General features: G+C 39.9%; 1 protein-coding gene across 1 annotated transcript in view; it reads right to left on the bottom strand.

The window, feature by feature from the left end:
* Window positions 1–2,545: 2,545 nt before the first annotated feature.
* The window catches only part of trpv2.S (transient receptor potential cation channel, subfamily V, member 2 S homeolog), a 57,778-nt gene continuing 40,868 nt past the window's right edge, over window positions 2,546–19,455 (bottom strand). The window contains exons 8-16 of the mRNA XM_018248812.2: window positions 17,278–17,436; window positions 16,735–16,830; window positions 12,996–13,066; window positions 12,742–12,907; window positions 11,570–11,636; window positions 7,636–7,931; window positions 4,921–5,048; window positions 4,567–4,673; window positions 2,546–2,811 (exon numbers count right to left, since the gene is read on the bottom strand). Coding sequence (XP_018104301.1) covers window positions 2,717–2,811; window positions 4,567–4,673; window positions 4,921–5,048; window positions 7,636–7,931; window positions 11,570–11,636; window positions 12,742–12,907; window positions 12,996–13,066; window positions 16,735–16,830; window positions 17,278–17,436 — 1,185 coding nt within the window. The 3' untranslated portion in view covers window positions 2,546–2,716. The remainder of the gene's footprint in view (window positions 2,812–4,566; window positions 4,674–4,920; window positions 5,049–7,635; window positions 7,932–11,569; window positions 11,637–12,741; window positions 12,908–12,995; window positions 13,067–16,734; window positions 16,831–17,277; window positions 17,437–19,455) is intronic.

Here is a 19,455-nt window from a genome sequence, read left to right as displayed (position 1 = left end):
TGCTCCCTGTGTGTGCCATACTCTACCTGCCCTATGCTCCCTCTGTGTGCCATACTCTGTCTGCCCTATGCTCCCTGTGTGTGCCATACTTTGCCTGCCCTATGCTCCCTGTGTGTGCCATACTCTACCTGCCCTATGCTCCCTGTGTGTGCCATACTCTACCTGCCCTATGCTCCCTCTGTGTGCCATACTCTGTCTGCCCTATGCTCCCTGTGTGTGTCATACTATGCCTGCCCTATGCTCCCTGTGTGTGCCATACTCTGCCTGCCCTATGCTTTCTGTATGCACCATACTCTGCCTGCCCTATGCTCCCTGTGTGTGTCATACTCTACCTGCCCTATGCTCCCTGTGTGTGCCATACTCTGTTGGCCCTATGCTCTCTGTGTGTGCCATACTCTGCCTGCCCTATGCTCCCTGTGTGTGCCATACTCTGCCTGCCCAGTGTTACTGGTGTGTGCCATACTTTGCCTGCCCAGTGTTACTGGTGTGTGCCATACTTTGTACCCTGTGTAAAATGAGCCTGGTAGGGTTTGTTCTAGGGGGTTTGTTCTGCTGCTCACTTTTCTGCTGCAATAAATGCTTTAAAGGCAAGAGCCGAAGTATGATGGTGTAAAAGAAGTTGTTCCAGTTGGCTTGGAGGCGGCCTGGGATTGTAATATATGAAAAGTAAGTGGTGTGCCAAAAAATAAAGGAAGTTTCCTTCTTGTACTCCACACCCTGCACTAGACACAGGGGACCCTATACAGCCACAGCTTCTAATAACACAACATACAAAGTAGGTTGAGTGTACTCTTTAACTCTTTATTTCATTAGTTTTGGTTTTGTTCAGTTACACATATGCACAAAATTTAATACAATAATTGCCAAGATATACTTATTTGAGATTTCTTCAATAAAAGAATTATAAAAACTCTGCAGTCTCTATATATGTTCCTTTATATAAGGCATAGTTCATAGTTCATGCAACAACTTTTATGGTCCAGTAATAAATGAAACTATATTGAGAATTTGAGATCACTGAATAATGACCACCAAATGTCACACACAAAGTCTATTACAAAATATATAAGTTGTGTAGTAATGCTTGAGCATCACTAAGAAAAATAGCTCTACCATATGCCAATATTATTTATTGTTGTTTAAATAATTACCCAATTAAAATGCACATACAAAGAAAGAAACTCTAAAAGGAAGGTGGCCGTTGGATATAACAGAAGATGCTCTGCAAACTTTTCAGTTCAGAATGTTGCAAATGAAACACCAAGGGCCATGCTTAAAGGGGAAGGAAACCTAGTCGGCGCAAACCCCCCACCCCCCCTCCCATTTGTTGCCCCTCCTCCCCCCTGGCCTACCCGTCCCGCTGGGCAAATGCCCCTAACTTGTTACTTACCCTTCTGCGCAGGTCCAGTCCAGGGAGTTCACCGACGACATCTTCTTCCACGCGATCTTCTTCCTGCTTTGAACGGCGCATGCGCAGTAGGATCATTTCGCCGGTACGATCTACTGCGCATGCGCGTGACTTTTGGCGCATGCGCAGTAGATCCGTACCGGCGAATGATCCTACTGCGCATGCGCCAAAACGCCGTTCACAGCAGGAAGAAGATCGCGTGGAATAAGATGTCGTCGGGTTTGCGCCGACTAGGTTTCCTTCCCCTTTAATGTCATCAATAAAGCCAGCATTACCTTAATAACCTAAGGTAAAGCTTTATTCCTTTTTTGAAAAAAGGAATTCATAAAGTAAAAACCTATGTCTTGGCAATAAAGTACCACAATATAAAATCTACTTTTACACAAGGCAAATAATATGCATTATGGCACAGATACTAATATCTATATCAGTGTTGTACAAGTTGCAGCCCACCCCATCTGTTTTAGAACTACGACTCCCAGCATCCCAGTAAGGGCTAAAGGAAGATAATAGCTGAAATGTAACACTTGCTGAAGGACAGCAGGGCGGATGTTCATAATCTATATAAAGCTCTGGAATATAATTTTATCTTGCAGCTAAAGTGCCTCATTATGACATGTTGTCAAATCATCCGGTTGAGTTACCAGTCCATTAAAAGAGCATCATTAGAAGTGAGATCCATGAAAATGGTGTACTTACTAAGATAGTTTCTCCTACAGTAACAGGTAAGTGTAGAGTAATATCCCAGATGGCAAAACATGTACCCACCACCTTCTTCTGTATACCTCATAACTAGATCACCTTTTTACAGCCAGGTTAATATATGAGATTTTGGCCACGGAAATTATGAGCCAGTCAAGCTGATCCAGTCTTATGCTTCTCAGGCTCATATGAGCATGTGAAGACCTGTTTTCCATGGGTCTTATCCAATACTGACGATAACCTCTCAGACCATCTATGGTTAGTGCTTAGTGCAGGGCTTCCTTACACATGACACTGTTGGGCTTTGCACCTTGTGACCGATTTTAGGCATAGTGTTAATCATCATAGTACTCATAACTGAGCTTGACGCTATACCATTCTACCTTTTTCAATACATTTCCTTCTCTTATAAGCACTGAAACTTCCAGCTAAATGTCATGGAATAAATAAAAGTATTTATTTCGGTAAGTAAACAGAAATGTCCTTGTTCCCTAAACCCCTGGAAATCAATGTTTCATTATACACTGTAGTCTCTGGGTAGGCAGAAAGAAAAAGAGAATCCTTGACACCATATTCCTTGGATCAAGTCATTGTCCATGCTGGTTTCTAGACCTCCGGAGTGCTTGTAGACACCGTATTGAGGGGCATTTCTTCCTCTTCCTTTGATTTTTCCCGAGCTTTGGCCACCAACTGACTCCATCCTTAAAAAACAGCGTTAAAGGATTAATTACTGCACTACGTTGTACATAAAAATATAGGGCAGACTTACCAAAACTATGAAAATGTGGTTTCTATCAGACAGATATATAAATTTAACATATATATATATATATATATATATATATATATATATATATATATATATATATATATACAGTATATATATATATATATATATATATATATGTGATATAAATTATGTAAAAGTGAAAGTTTTAAAAAGATGCAGATAAAACAAGATACTACCCTCAGTATTATGCATTTGGCACATACAGCCTTAAAATACTTTGGTTTGTGCTACTGCCACGTAACAAAAAATGTCTATGGTACCACTCAGCAAATAAATGTTAAATAAGTAAAGATACAAAAATATATAATAGAAGAAATAATAAGGAGAAAACACTCACAGTTCACCTCAGTCCCAAGGTGCAAAAACCAAAAACACTATATCCGAAGGATGTGAGGATCTCCAAAAATAAAGAGACAAATGTAAAAAGTAGAAAAATGTATTAGGACATGAAGACCTAACGCGTTTTGTGCCTATAGGGGCACTTACTCATATGAGTAAGTGCCCCCTATAGGCACGAAACGCGTTAGGTCTTCATGTCCTAATACATTTTTCTACTTTTTACATTTGTCTCTTTATTTTTGGAGATCCTCACATCCTTCGGACATACAGCCTTACCCTGCTTTAGTTAGCCCTTTGAGCTAACAGTCGAAATATCTTGCTGCTGAAGGGTTTAATATGTCAGTGTTGGTATCCTATCAGTGTGGGAATAGGGGAGAAAAGGCCAGGAAGGGAATCAAAAACGTTAAACAAGTAATGGTCACTCATGTTAGCAAAGAGCTCTAAAGTAGAGGCTGCACACTCTTGAGCTGGCCTCCCTTTAGATGAAACATAATAACAGAGTAAGTTAGGTTGAAAAAAAGATACGTCTATCAAGTTCAAAACTTTTAACTCTATTTTAACCTGCCTAACTGCTAGTTGATCTAGAAGAAGGCAAAAAAAAAAACACTTGAACCCTCTCCAATTTAACTCAGAGGGTGAAATAATTCCTTCCTGACTTCAAGATGGCAATGGGACCAGTCCCTGGATCAACTTGTACTATGAGCTATCTCCCATATCCCTGTATTCCCTCACTTGCTAAACACCATCCAACCCTTCTTATACCTATCTAATGTATCAGCCAGCTATCTAATGTACATACAGTACATGGGGCTAGTTGGCCTACGGTGTCTACTGTGGATAAATCTGACCAGTAATCATAAGAGTATCTAAGTGTTGTGCACCCTGCCAGAGCATCATCATTTGTCCTGTTCATATTCAGCACAATATTTGTATGGTCCATAATACAAATAGTCTCAGTAGGGTATCATCCCTTATCAAGACATATAACTAGCTTCTCAAATGGATGGATGTTGTAGCTGTTAGATATGAAAAAGTCAGACTCTACTGAGGAATGATATTTTTAAATGTCAAGCAGCTGAAATGAAAATTATGTGCAGTATCCTTTTTCCCCCAAATGTAAGGACTGACGATTTTACCTTTAGAGATCTATAATAAAGCTATAAATAAATCACTGAGCTTTGGAATGGAATGACCTTTGACCAGAGTATGTGGCAGAAGTCTCCTTTTTTATTCATTCAAAAGTTCTACAAAAACAGCATTCAGCTCTTTTAATAGTTATAGTCAATTTCACAGAGTTAATCATCTCCACACTCTGAATTCGCCATACCTGGAGTTTTCTTAGATGAGCTGAGTTTCCCCTTCTCTGCATCACCCGGCTCCTCATTTATGTGGGCGATGTTCTTCTCCCATGATCCCCAGACCATTTCCTCTACTCTAAAGTACAGGAAAACCGAATAAGTATCTGCCTGCTTTCACTTGTACATTTCCTAATGAATCAAGAATATAATAAATGATACAGCAGGTAATGCAATAATTTTTCATTCATTCCACATTTAACAAAAGTATTACTGCCATGAAAAAATGTTTTATACACTACATGGCCAAATTGCCCATTTAAGCCAAAACCAAGACTATATCCATCTTTGACTGTAGAGTCTTCCCAACTTAGCCTTTCTTTCACCTGTAGCACCATCTCTTATCCGGGTTTCCATCAGGAAGTTTCCCCACAGTCAGCCATTGTCCAATTTTCAGCTTCTTTCTAAGGAACCGAGGAATGAACCTCTCAATATCCAGAATTGTGGCTGCTCTCTATACGAATAAAAACAAAAACTGTAACATTTTACATGTGAAACTTAAGGCTACTGTTATTTCTGCAAGCTTTGTATCTTTTGTAACATATGGTTAATTTTTGCTTTTATTTCATACACACACACATACGAAATGTGGAACCTATATATATATATATATATATATATATATATATATATATATATATATATATATTCATTTTCCATATTAAAATACACAAGGAAGATTCTATAATTCTAGCTTTGGATAAAGAATGTATCCATGACATTGGTTTGGTAATAATTAGCTGCTGCAGAACAGAATATCAATTTGTGTACACATGAAAGCTGGAGAAAAGACAAAGAATACACAGCAGATAACAGATAAGTTCTGCAGTATGGGATTCTTCAGAACTTATCTGTTATCTACTGTGTATCCTTTGCTTGAATGGCTGCCCCCATGGCTACACTGCAGCTTGTTTATATAAACTATAGTAGTACTTATCTGTTATCTACTGTGTATCCTGTGCTTAAATGGCTGCCCCCATGGCTACACAGCAGCTTGTTTATATAAACTATAGTAGTACTTATCTGTTATCTACTGTGTATCCTGTGCTTGAATGGCTACCCCCATGGCTACACAGCAGCTTGTTTATATAAACTATAGTAGTACTTATCTGTTATCTACTGTGTATCCTGTGCTTGAATGACTGCCCCCATGGCTACACAGCAGTTTGTTTATATAAACTATAGTAGTACTTATCTGTTATCTACTGTGTATCCTGTACTTGAATGGCTGCCCCCATAGCTACACAGCAGCTTGTTTATATAAACTATAGTAGTACTTATCTGTTATCTACTGTGTATCCTGTGCTTGAATGGCTGCCCCCATGGCTACACAGTAGCTTGTTTATATAAACTATAGTAGTACTTATCTGTTATCTACTGTGTATCCTGTGCTTGAATGGCTGCCCCCATGGCTACACAGCAACTTGTTTATAAAAACTATAGTTGTTTTTCTGAAGCAAACACAGCAATCTAACCAGTGCAGAGCAACGGTACATTATATTGCTATTCCTTTTAAACACTTTCATTTTTTTTGGTGTTACTGTTCCTTTAAGACTACCGAAGCTTACAATTATAAGGCAACTTTTAAAAACTGCCTGGAGTAGCAATTGTACAACAACTTGTGTTTACAGATCTATGACACCAGATTTATGTTGTATATCTGTGCCTCTCTCCTTTCAGAGGCTTCAAATGACACATTTGCTATAAGTATTAGCGTACTTCCCCTGGTGATTAATACAACTGCAGATGCAGGAGGCATTACCCACAGCAGCCAGTGGTGTTCCCCCAGCTCAGGACTGTGCCTCAATTCCCAAGTCACACAAGACATACTGGGGCAAATTTACTAAAGGGCGAAGTGACTAATGCGAGTGAATCGTTACGTCATTTCGGAACTTCGCTGATTTACTAACGGTCACCGGTGTAACTTCGCTAGCGAAGGAGATAGACTTTAGCGGTACTTCGCTCCCTAACGCCTGGCGAATTTACGCTACATAACAATTTTTTTTTATTTTATTAAGCTTTTTCGGGCTTGTGTAGTGTAATGTATTTGCTGCAACATATACGTCCGTTGTACTTTAACTTCCCGCCGTTTGCAAATTAGGCATCGCTAGCACAACTTTGCTTCACTTGGCGCAGTAACGCTAGCTCAATTTTGCCATCGTTCGGCGCCCTGGACGCAACTTCGCATTTTAGTGAATTAGCGTGGTCATGGCGAATCTACGCCTGGAGAAGTGTTGCGCTGTGAGCGAAGTGGTTGCTGGTGAATTTTCAGAGGTTAGTAAATTTGCCCCACTGTATGTTGTCATCTAAAGCAATCTGCAGTTTTACCACTGCCCTTTCTCTCTGTATCAGCTGTGCCCAGCGTCAGACTGGGATGCCAGGGGCCCACCAGAAAACCTTAGACCGTGGGCCCACTTTCCAAACTATTATTCCTTCTCTCCTCGCTCAACCTTCTTTATTCTCCTAGTCTCTTTTCTCTACATATTATACTCTATTCTTCCATTATTAAGCCTCTTCGTTTCCATAAAGAAATAGAGAATGACCATGAAATAGACCAAATGATTTGAAGCAAGAGGCCACAGACACCTGGGCCCACCGGGAGTTTTCTCTGGGCCAGTCCGACACTGGCTGTGCCTCCTTTGTGTCACTTTGGTTTGCAGCCTCCAATGTAGAATTTTTTGTGTTTTCCTCTAAATAAAGCCAAGTGGGGAATCTTTAGTAAGTAATATTCAGGCTTCTTTGTTAACCCAGTACTATCACATCTACTGGGGTTTTGGGGGCTCTTTGCTTTGTTTTTGTAGCTTTATATACTTTTATAAAGGCAGAAAGACCAGAGATGTACTCTAGACATACTGGGGTAACATTCTGCCTTCATAAGTGCAATGGGAACAGATGTATGTTAGTCTAGCTGAAAACTGACTTTAGCACTAAAATGAAGAGTTTGAAAAAATGTCCAAATCAGCAAAGGCTTTTGATAGATTACCCCCCTTAAATGACAGAGCACAAAAATCGAACAGCCCATGAGATAAAGGTCAACCCACCTGAAGTTTCCAAATACTTTTGCTCTCATTAGAAATCTTATTGACCGTTTCACTCATCAAAGCAATGAGCATGTTCAGCAGGAGGATGTAGGTCAAGATCACATAGAGGATCAGCAGGAACATGAAGAAATGCTTGAATTTCAAGTTCTCATTAAATTCCAGGTCTCCCATGCCAATGGTAAATTTAAAGAGTTCCAAAGAAGTGATATAAAGCCCTCCATAGGATGAGCCTGCCTCGCTCTTCTCCGTTCCATTTGCTGCTTCTTGAGGGGCTTCCACAGTCAGGGTCACCAGAGCTGAAGAAAAACCAAGGAACGAGTCGTTACCATATATATATATTAAAAATGTTACAGAGCCACGCAGGAAGAATGACAGGGACCATGGAATTAAGCTCTACAGTCTGCCCATCTCAGAGAAATAACTATTACAATATCTAATGAAGCAAAAGTTGTCATTGTGCAAAAATGCTTTTTACTGGGAATACACAATCTGGGTGTTTTACCTGTAGCGATTCCCAGCACGTGCAAGGGCAAGGAATTTTGTCAAGTCAAAACCCTAGGTGTGCCATTACCCTAATAGTTGGGATGTTGAAATTATACCTTCCAATGAATTCTATAGGACCTCAACAAGTTTTTAGATACCGGATTTTTTTTCATCCAAATGTTTGAGATTTTTTTTTCGATTAATTAAACAAAATGCAAGAACTATTTATTTTCCTGTGGCTTTCATGAATCATGAAGAAACATCTTGAATTTTAATAAATAGGGCCCTTAGAATCTGCTAACAGAAATAAATAAATAAATAGCTGCATTATAGGAAATTAGAGGACAATTATAGGCTACTATGGACTCACATACATACAGTATATGCACCGTACCATTTTGGGGAACTTCTTTTTCTGACTAGAGGTATGGGAGCTTTTATCAAGAATGATCGGGACCTGGTGGGGTTTTTTTCGCACAAGGGATCTTTCTGTAATTTGAATCTCTGTAACTTTAGTCTATTAAAAAACAATTACATTAATTAAAGGAGAAGGAAACCTTAAAACTAAGTAAGCCTTATCAGAAAGGTCTATCTAAATATACCAGTAAACCCCCAAAGTAGTGCTGCTCTGAGTCCCCTGTCAAAAGAAACACTGCATTTCTTTCCTTCTATTGTGTACTCATGGGCTTCTGTATCAGACTTCCTGACTTCAGCTTAAACCTCATTGCCCTGGGCAAGAGCATGCTCAGTTTGCTCCTCTTCCCCTGCCCCCTCCCTTTTCTACTGTAATCTGAGCCCAGAGCAGGGAGAGACTCAGGCAGGAAGTGATGTCACACCACATTAATACTGCAGCTCCTATACTAAACAAACAGAGAGCTTCTAGAGCTTTTTACTCAGGTATGGTAAAACATTCTACAGAATAAATATAGCATTCTAGCTTGCAATATTGCAGCTAATCTATTGGCAATAAAATGCCTCCGTAGCTTTCCTTCTCCTTTAAACCCGATAGAATTATTTTTTCCTTTAATAAGGAATATTTATATCTTAGTTTGGATCAAGTACAAGTTACTGTTTTACTTGTGCAGAGAAAAATGAATTCTCCATTAAAATATGGCAGATTCACTAAAGAGCGAATTGTTGCCAGCGACCGCTTCGCATACATCGCACCACTTTGCCAGGCGCAAATTCGCTACCACTACGCTAATTCACTAATATGCGAAGTTGTGCCCTGGGCGATGAACGCTGGGGGCTTTTCGCTCACGTTACTTCGGCAGTGGGAGAATTTCATAGCGAAGATGCGCTAGCGTTCGCTTGTGCCTAGCAAAAATTCACTAGTGATCTTGCGCTTAGGTCAATTTGCATACGGCGGGTAATTTAAAGTTGTATGGACGTCTTTATTATAAATGTTGGTGCAAATACTTGAGGTTACCACTTTTTATTACAAATGTCCAGGGAACCTTAATAAAGACAAGAGAGTTAATAGAATGCCCGACACATGAGCCCACTGTAAAATGAATGTTCCATATGTTATAAAATGTCTGGAGAAAACTGGTTACCCAAAAAAGTAAGTTAGGACTTTTGCAGCCAATCCCACTTAAAAAAGGAAAAAGGTCGCCAGCGTTTTTTGAACTTTAATGCATTTTCGGCAGACAGGATATGATGTAAGTGACAGAAGATTGAGGAAGATCTAGCGGCTTTATAGCACTTCACCTGGTCTAAGGTGGCAAAGTAAAATCCACATAGTGAATTTGCGGAGTAATGATCGTTCGCCAGAGCAAAAAGTCACCTGGCGATAGAGTGTGAATGAATGTTAGTGAAAGGGACCGAATAGCCGCCTGCTAGAGAATTGGCGATGTCCCTGCGGATGGCAGCGCTGGTGAAAAGTCGCTAGCATTAGCCACTTCGCCCTTTATTGAATCTGTCCCTATGGGAGATGGCCTTCCATAATTTGGACCTTTTTGGGTAACAGATTTCCAAATAATGGATCCCATATATACAGTAACTAATGCTTTTCATCCTTATGAATTCCATGCTTATCTAGCTCAGCACATTAAAATTATCCATTTTAATCATCACTACTGAAATTAAAATTAAGGTTACAGCCTGGTGTCTACAAACACTGAAGATCTATACATTATCTCTGCAGGAAAATGTGTAACCAATCTGCAATGCAATGTTTTATCCTATAAAAAAAATCTTTACAGATCACCATTATAGATCACTAGTCCAGGGGGAGTTTACTTTTAAATAAACTCTTACTATGAAAGAAGAAGAAGAGATATTCTATGATAATTTGCACTTAGTAGTATTTTTTATATATTTTTCAATATTTTTTAATTTTTCTTTCATATTTGTTTTCTTTTTTTTTTGTGGTTTTTGAATTATGTAGCATCTCTTGTGTTTCAGCACAATTATACTCTAACAACCAGCAGTGGCTTAAATGACAACCTTCAAGATGAATAGGAGAGGTCATAAATAGAAAGATAGAGGAGGAGGGTAAAGGCTTTGCTCACCTTTATATTAGAAAGTCCCCCTTAAAGGACAAGGAAAGTTGAACTAAAGAAGTAGCTAGAAATGTTGTAAATTATGTTTTGTGCTTCTGTACCAGCCCAAGGCAACCACAGCCCTTTAGCAGTAAAGATCTGTGTCTTCAAAGATGCCCCAGTAGCTCCCCATCTTCTTTTCTGCTGATTCACTGCACATGCTCTGTGCTGCTGTCACTTACTGAGCTTAGGGACCCACTCACAATATACAGTACACACAGAATAGAAATGTCACAATATAAGGCTGATTAGTAATTAATACACATAATTACTACATGGCAGCACAGAAACCAGTGCAATTAGCATCAGAATTGAATAATCAGCAAACCTGTAGCATCAGCTTATATTACAGCCAGGGAAGCTCATTTTCTGCTGGATAATTAGTGACGAGCCCTAAGCTTAGCTTCTCAACAGCCAATCAGAGCCCACTGAGCATGTGAGTGTCACAGACACTTTCCAAGATGGTGACCCCCTGTGACAAGTTTGAAGTCCTGGATCATTGCTGCTATTGACAAGCTCAAACTTTAGCCTCGTGCAATAAGTTCACTATATAAAATATGCCATTTTTAGCCACATTCATTTTTAAGGGTTAGTTCTCCTTTAAGAATTAATTCAGCATATAACTGCACCTGTTTAGAGTTGGGAGGGGGAGATGCTTCCTTTTCCAGTGACCCCCAACAACTGGATAGCATTTTAATGCAAGATGGAAAGAGGCAGAAAAGGAAATATACAAGAAGTATAAAAAATTATGACCGACTAGGAATTTTTTTAATATACAGAATAAAAAGCCTAAAAGTGAACCATAGCAAAGAGTCTCAGTAGCAAAGAGTCTCAGTAGCAAAGAGTCCACTCAAACCGCAGAACTGCAAGAGAGTCTGAGAAAGGCGGCACTAGAATCAGTACATTACCTGCTGCAAAGCCAAAGAGGAAAACCAGGTACACAAAGAGGAAGCGGAGCATGTCCCTCAGGATGGTCTAAACACAAAAAACAACATAAAACATAACATTAAAAACATTCTAAACCAAAAAAGAGAAAGAGGAAAATTATAATGATTTCTGTTCTGTACATGCAGTGTAACGCCTTCTGAAAAGAGAAGGTAATTACTTGCCTCATGCTACACATATAGCACTGCCTTAATACCCCAAATGAGATTTTAAAGGAATATTGTTATGGGGATTTTTTTTTTAAATGCATCAGTTATTAGTGTTGCTCCAGCAGAATTCTGTATTGAAATGTGTTTCTCAAAAAAGCAAACAGATTTTTTTTATATTTAATTCTGAAATCTGACATGGGGCTAGGCATATTGTCAGTTTCCCAGCTGCCCCCAGTCATGTGACTTGTGCTCTGATAAACTTCAGTCACTCTTTACTGTTGTACTGCAAGTTGGAGTGATATCACCCCCACCCCCCCTTCCCATTGACTAATGCATTTGCACACAAAAAAACGCCATAAGAATCATTTGGAGCGAGAAAAATTGTTGCATGCGTAAAAATTTGTCTAGTGTAAAAAAATTGACACCCATTGACTTCAATGCGTTTCACAAATTTTTCTCACCAACACCTTGGATGTTGCTCCCAGTGGCTGCCAGTCCACATAGGGGCTACTAGTGATGGGCGAATTTATTCGCCAGGCGTGAATTTGCGGCGAATTTGCGCGTTTTGCCACCAGCGAATAAATTCGCGAAACGCCCGCGAAAATTCGTGGCAAAAATTCGCCGGCGTCAAATTTTTTTTTTCGAAAAAATGGACACCGGCACCAAAAACGGGCGCCGGCGTCAAAAACGGGCGCCGGCGTCGAAAAACGGGCGCCGGCGTCAAAAACTAGACGCCGGCGCCGTTTCGCGAATTTTTCGTCGTTTTGCGAAATTCGCGAATTTTTCGGCGAAGCGAAACGGCGCAAATTCGCCCATCACTAGGGGCTACCTAATGGCCAATCACAGCCCTTATTTTGTGCCACCAAGGAACATTTTTCATGCTTGTGTTGTTCTCCAACTCTTTTTACATCTGAGTGTGACTACAGGTAAAAAAAAAAGGTTGGGGAGCCTCAGTTTACAGGAACAAGATCTGTAGTATTTCTGACCTTTTGGATCATGACGCTGTAGATTCCTGTCTGCTGAAACCCACGGGTAAAGTACAGCATATCCACCCAGCCAATCACCAGTGAGAACACCATCAGGACTACATACACTTCACCTCCTGCCAGGTAAGTTGCCCCACTGCACAGTAGTATTAGCGCCTGGAGAAAACTGGGGAAACAAAGTTTCATTGGTCATTGCAGGAATTACTCTTCTTAAAGACACACTAAAGAAAAAAAATGAATAGGCAAAAACTTACAAGAGTATCTCAAAATAACCGTCCATCATTAAAATCTGCAGGGAAGGCCGCCGCTTCCAGAAATAAATAATCTGATCAACAGGAAAGAAAAAGAATTGTCTCAAAATGCAATTTTACAAGCTGACAATTTAGGACTAATTATAACAATTATTTTCCATTTAAAGGGGCAATATAAGACCTTAGTCTGTCATAAGCTATATAAATAAGGCTAGAAATTAAAAAAATATATATATATACAGTATATTTATGTATAATGATGCCTTTTCTAATTGCTACCTGTGTCTCAAGAATAGGCACTGGAAATAGGGAGGCAAGGGGGGCCATGTTCACCCCAGCATATATATACTTTTGGTTACCAATTAACAATCCTCCAAATGTATATAATACTTAAAGGGATACTGTAGCGGGAAAACATCACATCAGTTAATAGTGCTACGCGGGCAGAATTCTACACTGAAATACATTTTTTAAAAGATTTTTAACAGATTTTTTTATATTTAATTTTGCAATTTTGCATGGGGCTAGACATATTGTCAGTTTCCCAAGTGTACGTTTGCTAAAGGATTTGTTTACATTGCTAAAGGTGTTGGTTAATAGCTGTAAAACACAGTTTCCAGGCAGATTCCTCAACAACCATAATGTAACCATGGCAAAAAGGGGAAAAGTAGTTCACATGAGATCATTGAAATATATAGAACATAATAGAAGTATAATGTTATAAGGATATTAAGGGGTCTACTTATCAAAATGTGAGATTTGGAGCTTGTCACATGATACTTCAGTGCAGTATTGGAAGAGACAGGGGAATGCCTATTTATCAAAAGATTATCAAATGTGAATTTGTGAGTTTTTTCTTTATTTGAATGAACATAAGATTGTACCAATCTTGACTGATAAAACAGGTCTACATCTGGCAGTGTTGCCCTAAAACAATTCAAGTTGGGACCCCCTAACATCCCAATATATCACTGACTAAGACCGAATTTAATTCTCTCTACTATCTTGTGCTCCTGTTGAGCAGTTGTTCCCTACCAGATGCATAAAGGGATTGCGTGTACTGTTACCTGCCTGTGTACTTCTTATGTGCCCATAAACCAGTCCCGTGCTCTGCGACATCACAAACTGGTGGCAGCGGTGGGATCACTCGCACTGGGCACCATGTGCAGGCAGGTAACAGTACAAGGAAACTTTAAGGAAACTTTAATAACAAGCAATTTATGCATCTGGTAGGGAACAACTGCTCAACTGGAGCACAACTCAGTGTGTATTCATGGCCTAGTCCCTTCAGGCAGCACCTGGCCCAAGGCAACAGTCTCACATAAGATTCTCATATAAGATCACCTCCAGTCTCTTTTCAGGCAGTCCAGCAAGAGGGAAAGTCAGTGTGAGTATTCCAGCTGCACTTGTGTATAACCGGGTGCAATAGTCCAGTAACATAACATGGGGTGCGGCTCTGAGGAATCACAGTCTAAATGGAGGGGACACCGCAGCTTAACTCTGTTGTGCAGTCATCAGCTAACACAGCCAGTAACGTAACTAGCGGGGGGCGGGCCCTGGCACGGGACGTACAGCTGGGCCCCCTGCCCCCCTCCGTACGACTGGAACCGCCGGGAAATCCACAAGAGTCAGTGGCGTGCGAGCTGCTGGGGGGCCCTGAGGGGGTGTGGGCCCTGGCCCAATCGTACCCCCTGCTCCCCTGGTAGTTACAGCTACAAGTCTTTTCTGCAACTTCCTCCCCAGCAGGCACTCCCACTTCCTCCTGACCTCTCTGAGCAAACAGCTTCCTGCCCATGTGACCTGCCAGCCCAACCCCTTTGAGCCTGCAGCTTCCAGCATTATCAGAGCTCTTGTCACACCATGGTATACAGTTGTCTTCAGAATAATAGCAGTGGGTTTAAAAAAAAGTGAATAAATCTCAAAACTCTTATAATAGCTTTTATTTCCTTTACAGAAAGTGAAGAAAAGTGAATATCAGGATGTTGGAGAAAAAAAGCAGTGTTTGCATTCTTCTTTACAAACTCAAACATTGGGAGGGACATTCATCGAAGGTCGAATTTCGAATTCACATGAGTTTTTTTATACTCGAAATTCGATTGGGGGGGGTTATTTAAGGATTAAAAAGGGAATATCTAAAACTGGCACTAATTTTACCGACTTGAAAACTCAAACCAAATTTGACTTAACTCGATTCGCGTTTTTTTTTCTCTGAAAAAAACTCGAATGTCAGGAAGGCTACTAACATGTCCAAATTGGGCCCTCGACCTCTCCCATTGGCTTTTACATGAACTTGGCAGGTTTTAGGTGGCGAATAGTCAATTTCAAATTCCTAAAGGGCCAGGGTATGATAAATCTCAAAATTCTAATTAAAACTCAAATCGAGTTTGGATGATTCATAATTCGAATTTGAGAGTTTCGAAGAAAAAAAAATCGAAAATTTGAATTCAATTTTTAATTCGACCCCTTTGCTTACCTTTGAATCACTGAACTAATATTTAGTTGTATAAGCAGTGCTGCACATCTGTGTTGCATGGACTTCACCAACTTCTGGCACCTGTTACATTCCACAATTCTTCTGCATTTCTTGCTTTTGCCTCACTAACAGCATTTTTGATGTCAGACCATCATTTTTCTATTGGATTAAGGTCTGGGGCATGGGCTGACCACTCAATAATGTCAATCTTGTTGGTCTGGAACCAAGATGTTGCTCATTTACTGGTGAGTTTGGGGTCGTTGTCTTGTTGATGTATTGAAACTGATCCATGATCCCTGGTATGAGATAAATAGTCCCAACACCAGAGTATGAGAAACATCCCCATATCATAATGTTTGTGCCACCGGCTTCACTCTGTACTGTGACTTCAATTCGGTGTTTGGGGGTCGTGTGACAAACTGTTTGCGGTCCCTAGACCCCAAAAGAACAATCTTGCTTTCATCAGTCCACAACATTTTGCACCATTTCTCTTTAGGCCAGTCAATGTGTTCTTTGGCAAACTGTAAGCTCTTCAGTCTTTTTTTCAGCAATGGGACTTCTTGCCGATAGCTTGGCTTCACATAGTCGTCTTCTAATTGTAACAGTATCACATGTAACTTTACTCCTTCTTTCATCTTCCAAGAACTGATCATTGGCTGAGTCTTTGCCATTTTGACTGTTCTTCTATCCATTCCAATGGTAGTTTTTTGTTTTCTTTCATTTATTTAAGGTTTTGGTTGCCATTTTAAAGCATTTGAGATCATTTTAGCTCAGCAGCCAATCATTTTCTGCACTTCTTTATACGTTTTCCCCTTTCCAATCAAATTTTTAATCAAAGTACGCTGTTCTTCTGAACAATGGTTGGAACAACCCATTTTACTACATTTATTATTATTTTAAACAAGCCTCAATTAATGATTCAGTGACACAGAATCAGCAGAATGTCATGCCTGTTGGTTTCTATTACTCTACTACACCTAGTAAATTATTTGCCATATAGAAATATAATTTCTACCAAAAACAGTGATTGATCCGGTTAGTAATGTCGGACTGCTATTATTCTGAACACAACTGTATAATGGGAATCATGTTCCCATTGTGTATAATGTATTTATAATAAACAGTTAAAGCATGTGCATAAAATAAAGCAAAGTATTGTCTGCTATCTGTGCTAATAATTATATGCAGATTGAGCTTTCATTACATATGGAGTAATGTACAGTAATGATTGCAGAGAACTAGCGGAAGCAGCCATGTTTGGTTCAGTACCTGACATATTAAGATATAAATCGCCCCAAACATCATGATAATTTCTCCAATGACGCGGAGGTTGCTTTTAGCTGTTCCTTCCAAGGGAAAAGGAGGCTGTGATGGAAGAAAAAACAGTGAGTTGTTCGAAATACTGTAACAAATAAAATCAACCATCTCAGCAACGAGGCTCAAACCCAAAAGGTCATTATTACTGATTTATGGAATTATTTGTTGCAGCTTGATACTGCAGAGGCAGATGATCAAAGAGTAAAACTATCTTCAATATATTTACATTTTGGTGCTGAAATGCTTTGCCTTATTTTAATGAAAATTTTTAAATATGCTGTGCAATGTCAATTCTTAAGTTTTCTTCCAAAGAAGTTACCAGTGTAGCACATCTCCCGTGTGAGAAATCCATAATATGAAAGTTATGCAACAAATAAATCTGTGCAGAGAAATTATTCTTCCATTGTTTAATATCCTATGTATGTATTACTAAACAGTTCGAGAAAATGAGGACTATTTCCCCTTTTAACAGGCCCTCTCCCGGTCATTACTTGCCTGTCCTTGGAGTGGCCTATGGTAAGCAGTCACTGTGAATATTATCATGTACAAAATGTATAAGAAAAATTTGATATAAAATATTTTTCCTGCAAATTTTTCCCATTTTTCCTCCAGCAAAGTGTTGATGGGCTCCAATACCACCATGTTATGCCGATTCTGCAAGAAAGAGGCAGGCAAATATTAGTAAGGGTGATGATATACTGTTTAAGATCTCTAAATGGTCAGTCATCACCCAAAAAATTAATTGCAATTGATTGGGAATGGTTTCCAGGGCTTCACACTCGTACCCTAGCCCTGAGGGTCCCATATGGCCTTTGCTTTTAGACTAAAGCTCAGTCTCTCGAGGTATTAGAGTATCAAAAACAATTGGCAAAACCTCATCTATGACTGTAGATAATATAGAGCAGTGATCCCCAACCAGTAGCTCGTGAGTAACATGTTGCTCTTCGACCTCTTGGATGTTGCTCCCAGTGGCCTCAAAGCAGGAGCTTATTTTTCAATTCCAGGCTTGGAGGCAAGTTTTGGTTATATAAAACCAAGTGCACTGCTAGTGTTGCTCCCCAACTCCTTTTACTTCTGAATGTTGCTCATGGGTTCAAAAGGTTGGGGATCCCTGATATAGAGAGTGTCAGTTGAAGCATTTCAGAGCAGGGTTGCCAGGTTGGTGGCTTACTAGCCAAATTGGGCTAGTTTTTAAAAACTTGGTGGCTTACTAGCCAAATTGGGCTAGTTTTTAAAACTTTTAAAAGTCCAAACCCGCCAACATACGGATATGGGCTAGTTTTGGAAGTTGCTGTTGGTTTGGACTTTCAAAACCCACCCAATTTTTTTAATGCAAATTAACCCCACGTTAGGTTTTAGTCTGCTCTTTGCTTGCACGCTTTGGCATGTACCAGCTGTGGAATCCAGCGGGGGGAACATCGATAGCCTAGCTCAAGCTGCTAAGCAGTTCATCGGTCCAGACTTCACTCCTTTCTATTCGAACACCCCACAGTCGCTTTTGCGTTGCCTGGTCACACCCCAGTCCCTCATTTTGTGTGGGGATTGTTATCCTTGCGGTGAGTTTATTCATCTTTCTAATGTATGTACCATGTGTTTCTTGTGGTGACTCTGGTAGACAGGGGTAAGTGCCACTAAACCAAATTACCTGAAACTAGTATAGCTTTCATAATATATAGAGAAATATTATAACACAATTGTTTGTGATGTATGAAAACACAAGTGACTTTGGATACCCCCCTATCCATCAAGAGCAGCAATACTATGTTGGTTTTTGTATAGGTCACAAGGTATTCTGGGAAAGGGCCCTTTTTTGCTTGGAATACCCTAGAGACTGTTGCTCACCAAAAATGCACTTTTTCATTTCTATAGAAATCTGTCCAAACCAGGAAAATCTAAAAATGTCCCCCCTTTAATGTAAGAAAAGTTATTGGAAAATCCCAGACAGTTCATTGATTTGATACCCTTATTGTTTTACTTTATTAAGATTTTTCAGTGTACAAAATTTTGGGCTACTTTTAAGGGCAGAGACACACACTCAAATGTAAAGAATGTAAATCGCTTCCAGGATGGCAATCGGTGCACTTCGTTTTCCGAAGTCGCCCGAAGTTGTCTCATGAGGAAACTTCAGAAAACGAAGCGCTCCGAGTGCCATCCCTTCAGTGATTTAGATTCTAGCCGGTGGGAGGCAGTTCATGGTGATTAGTCGCCCCAAAGAAGATGCAATTTATCGCCGGGTGACTAAATCTTACCGAATCAACCTAAAATGGGTTGTGGCTACTTTTTGGCTAGTTTTTTTATAGTCTTTGGCTGGTTTTGAAATGTAAATCAGGTAACCCTGCTCCTGAGTGACTTATGCTGGTATTATTACCCTGTCAACACTAACTACTGACAGTAATCACCTCTACAGGGGCAATTTTGGCCCCTAAACTGGTCCTGTGATGCCATCCCTCTCCCCACCGCTCTTCTTCCCATCTTCCATTGGAGTGAGTCCAGGGGGGAACATCACTAGTGCAGAGATGCACTTCATGCACTAGAAGAGCCGAATTTCCGATTTAAAACCCAGAAATTTGGCTTGTGGGGAAATGCAGCCTGAGGCAAGTTTTTTTACCTTGCGCCCTTGCGCCTCAATGAGCCTGACCTTTAAAGTCTTTGATGGTATTTGAATGAAAGTTT

This window comes from Xenopus laevis, chromosome 2S (genome assembly GCF_017654675.1).
Source record: "Xenopus laevis strain J_2021 chromosome 2S, Xenopus_laevis_v10.1, whole genome shotgun sequence".
NCBI classification, from domain to species: Eukaryota; Metazoa; Chordata; class Amphibia; order Anura; family Pipidae; genus Xenopus; species Xenopus laevis.
This window is presented reverse-complemented; position numbering and strand designations above follow the sequence as displayed.